A 16802-nucleotide genomic window follows, 5' to 3' on the forward strand; every position below is an offset into this window, starting at 1 on the left:
GACTGTCTTAGTTATTCAATTTTTTTGTTGTTGTTTGATTGTTTTGATTTTTCATATGAAGTTGTTCTTTCTAGGTCTCTGAAGAATTGTGTTGGTATTTTGATGAGAATTGCATTGAATCTGTAGATTGCTTTTGGCAAGATGGCCCTTTTTACTATGTTAATCATACTGATCCATAGGCATGGGAGATCTTTTCTTCTTCTCATACCTTCTTCAATTTCTTTCTTCAGAGACTTGAAATTTTTTTTGTACAAGTTTTTCACTTGCTTGGTTAGAGTTACAACTGAGATACTTTGTTTTCTTGTGGCTATTGTTGATTCCCTAATTTCTTTCAGTTTGTATTTTGTATGAGGGGGGCTACTGATTTAAAAATTTTTAACTATTATTTTTCCTTTTTACATATGTATTTATATCATTACACATAAATACAATAAACTACATATAGCAAAAAGAACCATGAAATAATCAAGAATTATAAAAATGTTACATTCATAATTTTTGGCTATTTGAATTTGGCAACTTTGAAGAAAATATCTTTCCTATCTTGGTGAGTCTAAAATTCATCAATATCTATCGTATCTCATCTGTATCAATTTAAAACATCTATCTAGACCTAGGAACATCTTAATTTCTAAACAACTAAGTTTAATTGTAAAACTAAACTATATGGTCTTCAACCTCATCAGAGATTTCAGAATGAATAAAAATTAATTATCTGAGTGAACCAGAAGTGTAGGTTAGCAATTTCCAAACTGAAAAAAAAAATGACAGAGACAGTGCGATGCCTTGAACAGCCTCCCAAAACTGTATAATGTTGGAATATCACCTTCAGCCTTCTGGCAGATGTATTTGTGAGGCAGAAAGTATTGAGGACTTGCTTACCCTGTTTTGGCAGAGTTTGGCCATCGAATCTGCCTGCATGCAAGCTTGCCCATTTTCAGGCAGAATTCTTTCTGTGGCAGAAATGAGGACATTTTGCACAGTGGCTGGTTTGCCACATTTGAATGCATCTCCATAACGACATTCTTTGATGCTCATCATCTTCTTTGAGGTAGACTGGGTGCTGCCAGTAGTTAACTTGTCTTGTCAAAAAACCTTTAAAATAATAAAAACATCTTGAAATGCCACATTCTGTAGGTCTTTGAGATTTTTGAAGACCTTATCTAACTATTTTACCTTATCTATCTATATAATCATATCTATCTGTTAAAGCTAGGATGTATACTTTTATGATTAAAAATAGACTAGTAATTTTCATGACCATGATCAGATCAATTAACAATTATACTGTATTACTTAATTATTATAAATAGCCTAAAATAACACTTTCAATGTATTAGAAGTAAACCTTGTATTATAATTGTTTTTATAGGTACAATACCTCATATTAGAGTAGAAATATATATAATATGTGTGAAGAATAATCTTAAAATTGAATTCTATACCAAGGTGTCAAAATTATACTTATTTTGCATCAATATAAAAATTATATACCAACAAATTAAAAATAACCTTATTTGTGAGTAACAATTAAGGCCTTAAGTTGAAGAGTAGATTCAATAATCTAGTTTCTGTCCTATCATCTCTCTGTATTTCTGTATTCCTCCTTCTTTCTCTTCAACCCTTATCTCCACACCTGACCCAGAGGTCAATGAGTAGGGAGCTGTTAAGTTTCCATGAATTTGTAAGATTTCTGTTGTTTCTGTTGTTGTTGTGTTCCAGTTTTAATCCGTGGTGGTCTGATTAGACACAAGGAGTTACTTTGATCTGCTTGTATCTGTTGAGGTTTGCTTTGTGACTGAGTTTATAGTCAATTTTAGAGACATTTCCAAGAGGTGCTGAGAAGAAGGCATATACTTTTGTGTTTGGGTGAAATGTTCCGTAGTATCTGTTAGGTCCTTTAGATTAATGCTGTCTACTAGTTTCATTATTTCCTCATTTAGTTTTTGTCTTGGTGATCTCTTCATTGGTATGAATAGGGTGTTGAAGTCTCCCACTATTAATGTGTGGCATACAACGTGTGATTTAAGTTTTAGTAATGTTTCTCTTATAGATGTAGGAGTTTTTCGTTTGTGGCAGAGATGTTCATGATGGAGACATCAACTTGGTGTGTTTTTCCTTTCATGAGTATGAAGTGTCATTCCTCATCTCTTTTGATTACTTTTGTTTAAAGTCTATTTTATTAGATACTATAATGGCTGCTCCACCTTGCTTCTTGGGACTATTTACTCAGAATACCTTTATCCAGCCCTTTACACTGAGGTTATTCTTATCTTCATTGCTGAGGTATGTTTCTTATATATAGCAAAATCATGGGTTCTGTCTTTGTATCCATTCTGTTAGCCTCTGTTTTTTTACTGGGGAGTTAAGACCATTGAAGTTGAGGGATATTAATAACCAGTAGTTGTTATAGTGTCCCAGATCTACACTTGAGATTCTTTCTTCCATCTCTTGTATACTGTTGATTTTGCTTATGTCTGTAGTTCCTGTTCTCTTCCCTAGGTTTTCCAACTACAGGATTGCCTCAGATTGTGTTTTCTCTATTGCTTCTAATTCCCCTTTTTATGTTTTGAAGAGTTTTATTCAATTCATTAATTTCTTTATTCTGTTTGATTATATTTTCCTGTAATTCTTTCTAGGATTTAGTCAATGCCATCATCTGTTTGAATGTATTTTCTTGTATTTCTTTGAAATACTTATTTTCCTCATTCTAGGTGTCTATCATTATGTCACCTCAGATTTAAAATATGTTTCTTGCACTTCAGGGGTGTCAGTATCTCCAAGGCTTGTTGTGGTTTATGGTGGTATCATGGCTCTGAATTTTGTTGCTTATGTATTCGCACTGGCCTCTATCCATCTGGTTGTCTCTGGTGTTAGCAGACCTGTAGGTCCCTCTGAATGGGTCACTGTCTGTGTCCCAGGTGGGCCAGGCAGGTCAGGAGTAGGTGAAGAGAGCTCCAAGCCAAAGGCTGCATGGCAGGGCTTCCCATAACCCTCCTCAGGATGACGGACAATGGGTATTAGAACCCAATCACAGCTCACCTCTGATGGGTTCACTGTCTGTATCTCAGTTGGGTCAGGCAGGTGAGGAACTTACTGAGAGAGCTCCAAGTTCAAATCTGCTTGGGTGCCACAGGCCTCCTCTACTGGCCCACTGGCTGTGTCCTTGATGGGCCAGGCTGGTGAGGAGTGGTGGAGAGAGATCCATGCACAAATCTTCTTAGGTATTCCACAGGCAGGCCTCCTCAGGATGGGGGCTAATGTGGGTTGTGGTCCAACTCACCTCTGTTGGTTCACTGTCTGCCTGATGGGCCATGCTGGTGAGGTTTGGATGGAGAGAGATTTCTATAAGTTATTGTAATTGGTCTATTTGTATTGATATGTATATTTATTTGTGTACAAATAAGTATAAACAAATTTGTAAAGCAAAAGAATGTGCACGACTACAGGGACTTTTAAATTTGAACTTATACATTTTGCAATATAATATAGTTAAAAACCTATGGTAGCCAGGGAAGTGGCATGTGGTGGTTTATATGTTTGAATACTTGATTCTCAATATTGTGGAACTGTTGGGAAGATTAAGGGGTCAGGCCTTGTTGGAAGAGGTATGTCATTGGAGATAGGCTTTGAGCTTTCAAAATAAATTGTTTCTTGTGTGCCTCTATGTCTTTTGCTTGTGGATCAAGATGTGAGATCTCAGGGATTTCTTCCAACATCCCTTTCTTTGCTGTCAGAGACCGCAACCCTCTGAAACCATAAGCCAACTAAACACATTTCTTTATAAGTTGTCTTGGTTATGGCATTTTATCACAGCAATAGAAAAGTAACTAAGACCCGTGGTAAAATTTCCGTCTTGCAGTTTTATAATATGAGAGAAAATTATTTTTAGAAATTCATGGAAGGTGAATCATAACTTAAAGCACATTTTTCTGTATTTTATGGATGATTATTTGTTAGTAATGATATCACTTTTACATTAAATTCATAAAAATTCTTGAAGCAGAATGAAAAACTATGTTTACATTGAGAAACTACAGAATATATTTGTTAGAGTTCAGAATTACTCCCTGACTTTTATCTAAAATAATGTTCTTTTCTGCTTTTTAGGCCTTTCAAAGTATGATATTCAAGTTGATACTTAAGTAATTACATGATATTTTAAATTTTTTACTGCTTAATAAATTTACAAAAATTTTCCATATCTTACCATACCAGTTGGCTAATAAATAATAACTAATATCATACTCACTATGAAGTTAGGATGCAGGCACGCTTGTTAGATAGTTTAAAAAGAACATGTAAGATTGCAATGGAAAAATAAAACAATCAGAATGAAATACTCTCTTCCTTTCCTCTTTAATACAAATACACTCTCACTGAAAGACAACGTTCTGACCTGAGAGCCCATGAAGAAAAGAGAACTTTCCTAATGCTTGAAGATCAGGTGGTGGAATAAACTTAGGGTTTTGTGCATGATAAACTTATAGCTACCTCTGAGCTACCTCCAGTTCCTGAGACACAGCTGCTCTAAGACACATACTTTATTCAGAAACTTATTCCAAGTGTATGAAAACCTTGAAGAGTTTGTTGTTTTAGCTAAATAAGATCCTAGATATGCATTATTACTGTTTTGTTTAATTTCCTATATTTTATAAGTTTGAACTATAACCTATGTATCAGATTTGGATAAAATACATTTGATTCATTGTTTTTTTTGTTGTTAAAGATAAAATTGCAAAACATGAATTCTGGAGAAAAGTTTTATATCCCTGTTCAACGATGGTTAGCACAAGAGCAAGAGGATGGAGAAATCTGCCGAGAATTTCCTATTTTAAGTAAAGGACAACCTGTCCTTCCAGGTAAGGAAGATACAACTCTAGGTACCAGAGATAAAACCAGCTTGCCCAAATGTGGAAGATCAAGGAACTTAATAAATGCATGTTGCATAAGTAATTGAATGAATGATTAAGATGTTAAATGCTTTAAATGAATTACTGTTGCTGTTATGTTAAATGCATTCAAATATTTTTAAATTGCTTTATACATCAGTCTTCACTAATATGTGCTTATTGTCATTAGTCCTGTTGGGAGGTTGACTGAAATGCCATTTAACAAAAATGAGATTAACTTATAGAGCATGATAACCAACATCCTCTATCAGCCTTCCTAATTCTGTGACCCTTTAACACAGTGTTGCATGTTGTGATGACCTCCAACCATAAAATTATTTTCGTTGTCATTTAATAACTGCCATGAGTCATAATGTCAATATTTTTAGAGACAAAGGTTTGTGAAAGGAGTCAAACCCAGAGGCTGAGAACTGTTCCTCTAGAGGACTAGAACTAAGTGAGTAGATATACATCCAAATCAGATTTATTGAGCTGTCTTACTCAGCCTATACACTGTACATATGCACAGTACAGTCTGGGTAGTCCAGTAACAACTGCCTTCATACTGGAGAGTCTGAGAACAGGTTAACTTCTCAACCCACCAGGTTGGATGACTTAACACTCCATACCTGGCATCAAAGGCCTGGAAGATTTCTAGAGCGGTGGTGACTGTTTTTAGTCCATGCAGGAGGCCTGAAGAAACTGTATTATTGAATGAATACTGTACTTATGGATGAAGCAATGTAGCAGAGGCAACAACAGGATAGATGAACTCATCAACGGGGTGGGCCAACTTGCCAGTGAAGTGCTAAGGCAAAGAGAAGAGCAGCAGTTTTCCTGTTGGACCCCCTTTACCTACTGCTGGAAGGTGCTCTTTCTGCCTTAAATAACATTAATCAAGAAAACCCATCAAACTGATGTCTTATAAGAGGCTTCATCTGGCAACTGATGGAAACAGATGCAGAGACCCAGAGCCAAATAGTAGGAAGAGCTTGGGTAGTCTTGTAGAGGGGTGGAAGAAGGATTGAGGGAGCTGGATGGATCAAGGGCACCACAAGAAGACCTACAGAATAAATCAACCTGGGCCCATGGGGCTCAAAGAGACTAACCAAACAGTATGTGTGTGATGGACCTAGACCTCCCACTGATATATAACAGACATGCGCCTTGATTGTCACGCAAGTCCCCTAACAATTGCAGCAGGGGCTGACTCTGACTTTGTTGTCTGCCTTTGGATCCCTTTCTCATAGCTGGGCTTACTTGTCTGGCCTCAGTGGGAGAGGATGCACTTAGTCCTGCTGTGACTTCATGTATCAGGGTGGGTTGGTACCCATGGAGGGTCTCCCCTTCTCTGAGGAGAAGTGAAGAGAGGGATGAGAAAGAGGGGATGTGAGGAAGGGACTGGAAGGAAACGAGGGAGGGTGCTGCAGTCAGGCTGTAGAGTGATTAAATAAATAAATTAATGAACAATGCAAAGCAAAGGAAAGTATAAACTAAGTGAAAAATGGAGCCTGCAGAGTATAAAGAATTGTTCCTAGTCACATATGCAAGAGAAAATTAATAGTCTAAACTATACAAAAAACAAAAAACAAAAAATAAACAAATAAAGGAAACAATCAATCCAAGTAAAAAATGAACTGTGAATCTGAAAAAGAATATTCAAAAGAACAAATAAAAATGGCTAGTAAATAACTTTCAAGTGTTTGATATCTTTAAATACTTTACAATCTTACCCCAGTCAGCATGGTTAAACTAGAAAGGACGGATGAGAAGATGGGTGGAGAAGAACCATTGCAAAGGGGCTTAGTAGGACAGAGATACTAAGAAGGGGAAAAGGGGGAACAGGAGGAGGGAACTAACTGGGTACGGAAGATGGAAGGTAATACAGAGGGATGTTAGCGTGGAATGAGATAAATAACATTAAGGGTGTTTGTAAAAGCTATGGAAACATTATTTTATAATCTTAAAATAATGCTCCCCCACAAGAGCCATAGACTATCTAACTAAAATGCTGGTGCCAGATATGAAACTCTTCTTTTGAGTCTTTGATCACGAGGGCCTGAGAGACTCTGCAAACAGTATAAGATGTCACTATATCCACTCTCACTAGAACTTGAAGGTAAGACCCTATTGTTGGATCTTACTACACACTTCAGACATAGGGTATGTCAGATATGAACATGAACTCACTTACGCTTATATCTTAAAGTATTTTTATCTGTATTATCTAGTAGTTTCAAAGTTTTCAGTCTTACATTAAGACCTTTGATTCATTTCAAATGCAGAGATAAGAAAGAATCCAGTTCTATTATTCTTAATATGTTTTCTAGTTTTCTCAGCTGTAGTTACATGGATTTATTCTTGTGTCCCCTATTCTATTATATTTGGCCTACACATTGATTTTGTGTCAGTACTATGTTGTTTTGTTGTTCTGGTTGTGGAGTATAATTTATTGGGGGGACAGGATCATGTATCTTACAATATAATTTGTAATCAGCTACTATCATATGTCTAATGTCTCTCTTTGTGTTTGGGGTTGATTTGGCTGTTTGAAGTCCTTTGTAGTTCTATAAAGTTTGTTTCTGATACTTTTTACTGGATAGATGTATGCAAACTATTAACTCCAGTTAGGGTACTAATGGCAAACAAACAAACAAACAAACAAACAAATAACAATAAGCCCCAATCCTATCGAAATATAGCTTGGTGAATAGTGAGCTTATTGGTGCTACTTCTCAGAAAATGGGTGACTCAAAGGCAGCTGGCACCACCGAAAAAGACCATAAGGCATGGGTGATGACTCATGTAACCTACATTATTGGAGCTTCCTTCACAACTTGTACGTGGGTTCATAGAAGAGTCTGTTCTTCTCCTCCTCCTCCTCCTCCTCTCTCTCTCCCCACCCCTCTCTCTCCACACATATATGTATATATATGTATATTACTGGAGATGGCCAGTTCAGGCTCCTTATCCTTTGTTGCTAGGAGTCTTAACTAGGGCAAACCTTGTAAAATCCTGGGAGTTTTCATTGCCCTATGATTCTAGCTCATCCCTCAGATGCCCACCCCCTATTCTAGTTGTATCTCCCAGTTCTTTCTCTTTCTCCATCCTCCCCAGACCTGGTCCCACCTGGTGACATTCCCCTGTCCCTTCATCCACACTTTCTATTCTATTTCCCTTTCTCAGGGAGATCTCATGTGTCCCCATCCCTGATCCCTTCTTGTTACTTGGCTTCTCTGGGTCTATGGATTGTAGCATGGTTATTGTAATGAAAGTTTTAGTTTCTTTGTAAACTAAGTTGTGTTATGTAAATATGTCCTTCTTTTAATTTCAAAAGTGTGGAATTTCAGTTTGAGCTTTAGTTTGTCCACAGCTGTTAACTGGCTCGTGCAGGGCGTGGCTTTTGCCAACTGGAAAGCCAGTCCTCCTGTGGCATGGGGAGGGGCATGAACTAGGACTCTGAGGATATAAATGAGATCTCAGAGAGAGCCTGACATGTGGTATTGGCCTGTGGCATGTAGCCATTTGAAGAGACCAGAGACATGTAATGTAGCAGTTTGGAGCCGACAGATGGAAAGAACTGTTTCAGGGTGCAGTGGTTTGGAGGGGCCTGCTGGCTGCATTTGCTGTTGACAGAGATTGATGTAGCTCTAAAGACCCTTCAACCCTAAACAGCAGGAAGAACTAAAAAGGCCACTTCTCACTAACCTTCTTTCTCTTATGTAAGGTTGGGAGGTTAGAAAGGAGGTTGATGGCTAAACACCCCCAAATAAAGCCAAGTTTAAAAATGCCCTATAAATCTTTGGCTTTATAGCTAATATCTACTTGAAAGTGAGTACATACTATGTTTGTCTTACCGAGTCTGGGTTATCTCACTCAGGAGTGATTTTTTTTAAGTTCCATCTATTTGTCTGTAAATTTCATGATTTTTTAAAAACAGCGGAGTAACACTTCACTTCATAAATGTACACCATATTCTTTATCCATTCTTCTATTGAGGGACATCTGGGCTGTTTTCAGTTTCTGGATATTATAAATAAGGCTGCTATAAACACAGTTGAGCAAGCATCCTTGGGAAATGATGGAATATATGGCTAGGAGTGGTATAGCTGGGTCTTGAGGTAGATCAATTTGCCAATTTCTGAGACACTGCCAATTGACTTCCAAAGTGTCTGTACAAGTCTGCACTCCTACCAGCAAGGAAGAAGTGTTTCCCTTGCTCCACCTTCTTATCAGCATGTGCTGTCACTTGAGTTTTTGACCTTAGCCACTTGAAAGGTGTAAGATAGAATTTCAGAATTGCTTTGATTTGCATTTCCCAGATAGCTAAGGATGTAGAACATGTCTTCAGGTGCTTCTCAGTTATTTAATATTCCTCTGTTAGGAATTTTGTTTAGATCCGTACTATTTTAAAATTGAATTATTTGATTTGTTGATGCCTACTTTCTTGAGTTCTTTTTTGTTTTGTTTTTAATTTTATTTTTTCTTTAAAGTTTTAAAAATTTATTATAATGTATTCAGATTACATCCCTATTGTCATTCTCTCATTTGTAGCTTCTCATTTTGACCCTCCCACCTTCTTCTGCCCTATTCCCCTCCCCTAGACCTCTGACAGAGGGGACCTTATCCATCACCATATAACCAAAGCCTATCAGGTCTTATCTGGACAGCTTGCTTCCCCTTCCTTTGTGTGCCATCAGGATTCTCACCAAGAGGAAGTGATCAAATTTGGGTCAGTTTCTATATGCAAAACAACTCCTTCTCCTATTGAGAGTCAGTAATTAAATTAAGAGGGTCAGGAAAATCTAGTAATATCATAAGAATTGCACAAAATTCTGATTTTTGAATTGAAGCATATGGACTTTGGATCACTTTGCTTATTTTGTTTAACTGATAGCCCTGCCATTCCCAGCTTATTTGAATCAGTATGGAAGGCAAGTGTTTCATGAATTGGCATTCCCTTTAAAATATGTGGGTGAATGCAGTTAGTTCTTTTTATAAACTGTAAATGCTTTCCTTTAGGATATTTCTTGCTAACTTCTCCCAAATAGCTACTACAAGCTGTTTGCCAATCTTCATTGATTATCCATAATAACATAATCTCAGCATTAGTAAAAGGCACTAGGATTTCAGCTGGGTTTGTTCTTGACAATTCACATAGTCTTATCCTACCTTTTAAAAAATACATTTATTTTATTACACATGTATAAAACAAACTACATACAGCAGGGAGAACCATGTGACAATCATGAGTTATATAAATGTTACATTCATAGTGGTTTGCCTATTGTATTTGTCCAGCTTGAAGTAAACATCATTCCTGTCCTGTTGGGTCTAAATTTCTGAATGAGATTCATTATCTATCCTATTTCAACTCTAATCACTTAACTTCTTCATCTTGATCTAAAAAGATTGTATCCCTTAACCAGTTAAACTTGATTATAAAACTATACTATCTGGCCTTCAATGCCCCTCTGAGACTTGAGAAGGAATAAACTTAAATTCCTGCGTGAACCAGCAGTGCGAGTTAGCAGCTTCCAAAATGTACAAATTGACTTAAGATGTTTTACTGCCTGACCAGTCACCCAATATAGTTTATAACGTTGGGGCCTCATCTTCAGCTTTCTGGCCTAATATCTCTGCCAGACTTGTATGCAGAGCAGGAACTATTGAGACTGCTTACCCTGACTTGGCAGAGTGCAGCCATTGACTCTGTCTGCATCTAAGCTGCCCATTTTTAGACAGAATTCTGTTTGTGGCCAGAATGAGGACATTTTGCCCAGTGGCTTATTTGCCACATTTGAAGCCATCTCTATAAGGAGGCTCTTTGATGCTCATCATCTTCTTTGAGGTTGGCTGGGTGTTGTCAGGAGTTAACTTGTCTTGTTGTCAAAGAAATTTAGGATTATAAAAACAACTTTAAATGCTATATTCTGTGTGTTTGATTTCTTTATGTATGTTGGAAAGTAGCCCTCTCTCAGATGTAGGGTTGGTGAAGATCTTTTCCAATTCTGTAGGCTTCCTTTTTGTCCTATTGATGTCCTTTGCCTTATGGAAGCTTTTCAGTTTCATTTGTTAATTTTTTATCTTAGTGACTGCATTATTAGTATACTGTTTAGGAAGTTGTCTCCTGTTCCAATGTGTTCAAAGACGTGGGGCCTTGTTGGAGGAAGTGTGTGAGGTAGGATGAACATTAGGGTTTCAAATGCTCAAATGAGGCCAAGTCAGTCAGTCAGTCTGTCTGTCTGTCTCTTTCTCTTTCTCCCTCCTCCCTGTGGATTCTGATGTAGAACTCTCAGCTCCTTCTCCTGTACCATGTCTACCATGATGCCATGCTCCCTTCCGTGAAGATAATGGACCTCTGAAACTGTAAGCAAGCCGCAATTAAATGCTTTTCTTTGTAAGAGTTACCATGGTCAGCTGGGCATGGTGGCAAATGCCTCTAATCCCAGCACTGAGGGAGGCAAAGGCAGGCAGATCTTTGTGAGTTTGAGGCCATCCTGGTATACAAATCAAGTCCAGGACAACCAAGGCTACACAAAGAAACTTTGTCTTGAAAACCCCAAAAACCCAAACCCAAACCAAATCAAACCGAACCAAACCAAATAAACAACAACAACAGTTACCATGATCATGATGCCTCTTCACAGCAATTGAACACTGACTAAGACAAAGTATGATCAAAATAAACTCCTTTCTTCACACACTTAAATTTTATTTGTTGTGTGTATATATGTACACATCAGTGTATGCTACAGTGTGTGTATGTGTGTGTGTGTGTGTGTGTGTGTGTGTGTGTGTTGTGTGTGTGTGTACTTGCATGTGTGTGTAAGTCAGAGTATAGCTTGTGGGAATTGGTTCTCTCTAACCTGGGGATCAAATTCAGACCATCAGGCTTGGCAGCAGGCATCTTTTTCCTGATAAGCAATCTCTTTTTAAAATATATTTTATTCATTTATTCATATTACATCTCAATTGTTATCCCATCCCTTGTATCCTCCTATTCTTCCCTCCCTCCCATTTTCCCCTTACTCCCCTCCCCTATGACTGTGACTGAAGGGGACCTCTTCCCCCTGTATATGCTCATAGGATATCAAGTCTCTTCTTGGTAGCCTGCTATCCTTCCTCTGAGTGCCACCAGGCCTCCCCATCCAGGGGACGTGGTCAAATATGCAGCACCAGAGTCTGTGTGAAAGTCAGACCTATTGGGACTCTAGGTGAGAGAAGCATGGGATAATGGGGAAATAGAAGGATCCAGAGGGTCTTAGAAACCTACAAGAAGAACATAATGATGGGTGGATCTGGGCCCAGGGGGCCTGCTCAAAGTATGGCACTTGCCAAGGACAATACATGCAATAAACTTCAAACACCTACCCAGATCTACCCAATGGACAGGACATTCTTCACAGATGAGTGGAGAGTGGGGTCTGATAAGCAATCTTATTGGCACATAAACTCCACGTCCTCATTTCGACCACAGACAGAATTCTGCCCGAAAATGGGCAAGCTTGGATGTAGGCAGAATTGATGGCCAAACTCTGCCAAGACAGGGTAAGCAAGTCCTCAATACTTCCTGTCTCACAAATATGTCTGTCAGATATATTGGGCCAGAAAGCTGAAAGTGATGCTCCAACGTTTTAGAGAGTTTTGGGTGACTGTTCCGGCAGTAAACTGTCTCTGTCATCTTCTCATTAGCGAAGCTGCTAACCTGAACACCCTGTATACTCAGGTAATTAATTTCATTGCTTCTCATGTCTCTGATGGGGTTGAAGACCAGATAGTTTGTTACGTCCACATTTTGAGAGACTCCCCAAACAGACCACCCAAGAGCAGGATCCAAATGCAATGGCAAGGAAGTCTTTATTGCAGGTTGGAACCCGGGGCCATTCCTCACATGCACTGACACTGCAGATGCAGGGAAGTGGCCTCAAGTCTCAATTAAAAGGGGTTTTTATAGGTTTTAGACAAATAAATGGGCTTTGCAGTATATGATTGGATGGCATTTGGGCAGAAAAGCTGCAAGCAGGGAGTTACAAGCCTTGTCATCTCATGGTTGGGTAATAAGTGTAGGAGGAAGTTGGCCTATAGAAAAAATTGGTTGAAGCAGTTATGGAGCACTAGGAACTTTGGCCTGGCTTCTCCTAATTGGTTGTTGCTATGTGCCAGACCACCTGCTGGTCAGCTTGGCCAGCAGAGGGTATATTTGGACTTTCCCAAGATGAGCTGATTGTGTTGCTAGGAAATATTTTTCTGTTTAGACTAGTTTGTGGTTTTTCTGGACTCTGGCTTCAGGCCCTGGCTAGGTTTAACACAAAATGGAGTTTGTCTGGTCCTTTCAAGTTCAGTTTTACAATTAAGCTTAGTTGTTTAGAGGTTAAGATGTTTTTAGGTCTAGATAGATATTTTAAGTTGATAGAGATGAGATATGGTAGGTAATGATTTACATTCAGAATTTTAGACTCACCAAAATAGGAAAGATGTTTTCTTCAAGGTTGCCAAATACAAATAGCCAAAACACTATGAATGTAATATTTATATAATTCCTTATTGTATCATGGTTTTTCTTGCTATAGGTAGTTTATTGTATATATGTGTAATAATATAAATGTATGTAAAAAATAAAAAATTTAATTAAAAAAGCTTTATTTATCTGATACTTGTCACAACAGTGGTTACTGAGAAGAATTTTCTTTAACGAACATTCTATGGGATATTCTATGTGATTTTTCCACAATCTGGATTTGTATCTACTAATGAGAGTGAGGTGTTGAAGGCAAACCTTATTGGTGTGGCTTTGCTTTTTTGTTCATTAGTTTTTGTTTTATGAAAATGGGCATATTAATTTCTGTATATTTATAGTAACTATGTCTTCACACTGAGTAATTGCCTTTATTAATAATCTGTTTTAATTTAATGCCATTCCTTAGCTCTTCTGACTGATTTGAGTGTGAAGCTTCATTTCTAGATATTAGTATAGCTGTTTTTCCTAGTTTTGAGTTTCCACCTGTTTTGTATATCTTTTCCCATTTTTCCTAAAATACTATTTTATGATTTGTACGAGAATTTCATATAATATTTAATCTCTAGTCCTTCTCCTCTCCAATCTATCTCTACCTGCCCACCACTTACAACTTCCTGTTCTTTCTTTCATCTTTTTTTTTTTTTTTTTAAATAATAGCCTATGTACTCATAGGTTTCGGGCCACCCACTAGAACATAATTGACTAACGAGGAACCACATCCTTAAAGACAACTGATTCTCCCTTTAGCAGAAACCATCAACTATGAAGATCTCTACTGCTATGTATGGGGGCTTATGAGCTCTTGATACTGTCCATGCTGTAATGTTGAGCTCGTATAGGTCTTGTGTCGGCACATACAGACACTGTGAGTTCATGAGTGCAGCAGTCTCCTCATATCTAGAAGTCATAGTTTGGCTATACTTTCCCTTAATTAAAGTTTACAAGAGCGCAAGACCACAAGAGTTATACTGAGATTAGAGAACGAAGCTTTACTGATGTACAAACTGTTGGGCTGTCTCTGAGAGAAAGGAGCACAGTCATACCAAAATAGAGTTTGGGCTTTTACAAGAAGGGTTAAATTTGGTAGAGTTGTGGGAGAGCATTAAGGGGGGGAGGAATCTGCTGCAAACAAAGAGACTGTTGTAAACATAAATTTTTTTATGAGGGGACTTCTGGTCATAACAGGATACCATGGGAGTTAAGATAACAGGATGCTGTGGGAGTTAAGGCAACAGGATGCTCCTGTCTTGGGTCAGACTCCTGAGAGAAGCAGAATGTGCAGTTTATATTTCCTCAGGGAGATAGGTTTCTCCTTGGCCTGGATTTGGGCCAGGCTACCATACTTGCCAGGTATTGATTATGGAGCTGTTGTTGGTCTCATCTATCTACTTCCTGATGGACAAGGAGCTGGTCCAAGTCATAGTATGGCCTCTGCTTCAGGCAAGCCTAGGAACTGAAATGGGGAGAAAGATGAACAGGTAAGGAAGAATTGGTTAAAACCAGTGGGTGACTTGTTCTATCCAGTTTTGATTGCATTTTCAGAGACATGGGTCTAGATAAGAGAATAAAAATCCCAATAAGGTGTACTACTGTCATTAGTGGGTTTCAGAAAGGAACACAGAGGAAGCAGTGAGTGATTTGAGAAGCTTAGAGAGGCACTGAGAGTATCCTTACAGGATGTTTCCTCAAGGATGCTCTGAGATGTTTCATTGTAACTGGTTTTTAGCAGCTGCCATACCCTAAGCACTACTTCAGTTAGGAGATCAAGGATAGTCTGCCTGTGAAAGGTCTGGAGCTCTTTAAGAAATTTTATGTTTACCACTTGGTGAAGCTTATGAAGAGCCACAATCCCTTTTACATATTGAAGTCCCAGGGCCTATGGTGGTGAAAGTGGCATACTCTTTGTTTTCAGTAACCTGCATTCCCCTCCCCCCTTCACGGTTCTTTGGTACTAGCACCTCCAGGAAGGAACACCCCCAGTGTACTCAGTATGTGTGATAAACCATGGTTGCATTTGGTGTTTTGTGAGACAGAGGTATTTTGCTAGGTTCCCTGTCTTTGTTTTTCAGTGATGGTGGATACCGTCTGTCATCATCTATTGAATCATAGAAAGAGAAGGTTGGGTTAATTGGCTTAGGGCAGAAAAAAAAAAAAAAAAACAAAAAAAAAAACAGAGAGTGGAGTTGAGAATTTCACTCTCATTGCTGCTGTTTTCAGTGACCAACTGGATGCCAAGCATATGGGAGAGTAAAGCATAATCCAGCATGGAGGGGTGAGAGGATGGTGGAAAAGGACAGTAACAATCCTAAAGTAGTTTTTGTGTTAGTAGGGGTGTGGGAATATGGGAGATCTTAAGTTTAAGAGGCCCCCATGGAAGTAGAAACACACTTAGGGGTTGGAGGGTTCTTTCCTAACATTTTAGGGGTGTCAGTGGTGGTCTGAAAGAGAAAATGACCATTGAGGACCAAGATGCCTTCCTGATAGAGTCTAGATGGGTTTTCTGAGTCAGGGCTTCCATTAGTCAGCCCATGAATTCAGCTGGTTTTTCATCAGCCTATTGAATTAATATCTAGAGCATGTCCTATCTGGCCCCGGTGGGAGATGATGGGCTTAGTTCTGCTGCTACTTGATGTACCACAGTGGGTTGGTACCCTGTGGGAGCCATGGAAAATTCTCCAGTACCTTTGGCCAAGTGGATCTCAAGAGAGAGAGAGAAATTCCCATAAGCTCCTGAACTTAACCCAGGTGCCTCTGAATTAGGTCCACAATCAACATAGTTATGGGAATGTTTGTCACTTAGATAAAGGGAACTCAGAACTATGTATCTGATTTTCCAGTGTGCTATTATATGTACCTGAAAAATTTTTCATTATAAAATTATTTTCTTTGAGTGGGCAAGTGTTCTAAAGAAAACCAACAACAATGTGCTCTCATAAACTACATGAAATGCATTTTCAATTATTAGTTTTAATTGTTGTAACAGATGAACATTAATTTCACCATCAAAACTATTCCTAAGATCAAAGTTTAATATCACTCATTCTGTATATGTTGTTGTGCGCCAGTTCTCTAGAACTCTGGAAGTGATTCTCTGTGCCTATGTGAGAGGAACTCTTACACCACTCACCAAAGCTCTTGGGTCTAATATCAGTTTCTATGCTTTTAATCATTTTAGATGCCTCATTATAATATTTACCATTTTATGACAGGATTATTTTTTTAATGTATGTAAAACATAGCAGATATTTATAAAATAAGGTAGTATTGCCATAAGACCTTGCAGTTCTACCAAGACTACAAAGCAATGTCTTGAAGAAATATTTGAATCTGATCACACGTTATCATTGCCATTTTAAGGACAATAGCTAAGGCACTTAGAAAACTCAATG

General features: G+C 38.2%; 1 protein-coding gene across 1 annotated transcript in view; it reads left to right on the forward strand.

Moving 5' to 3' along the window:
• Positions 1 to 16802, forward strand: part of LOC127201237 (lipoxygenase homology domain-containing protein 1-like) — a 339490-nt gene that overhangs the window by 98165 nt on the left and 224523 nt on the right. Inside the window, 1 exon segment of the mRNA XM_051159652.1 lies at positions 4730 to 4862. Coding sequence (XP_051015609.1) covers positions 4730 to 4862 — 133 coding nt within the window.

Source organism: Acomys russatus, chromosome 2 (genome assembly GCF_903995435.1).
Source record: "Acomys russatus chromosome 2, mAcoRus1.1, whole genome shotgun sequence".
NCBI lineage: Eukaryota > Metazoa > Chordata > Mammalia > Rodentia > Muridae > Acomys > Acomys russatus.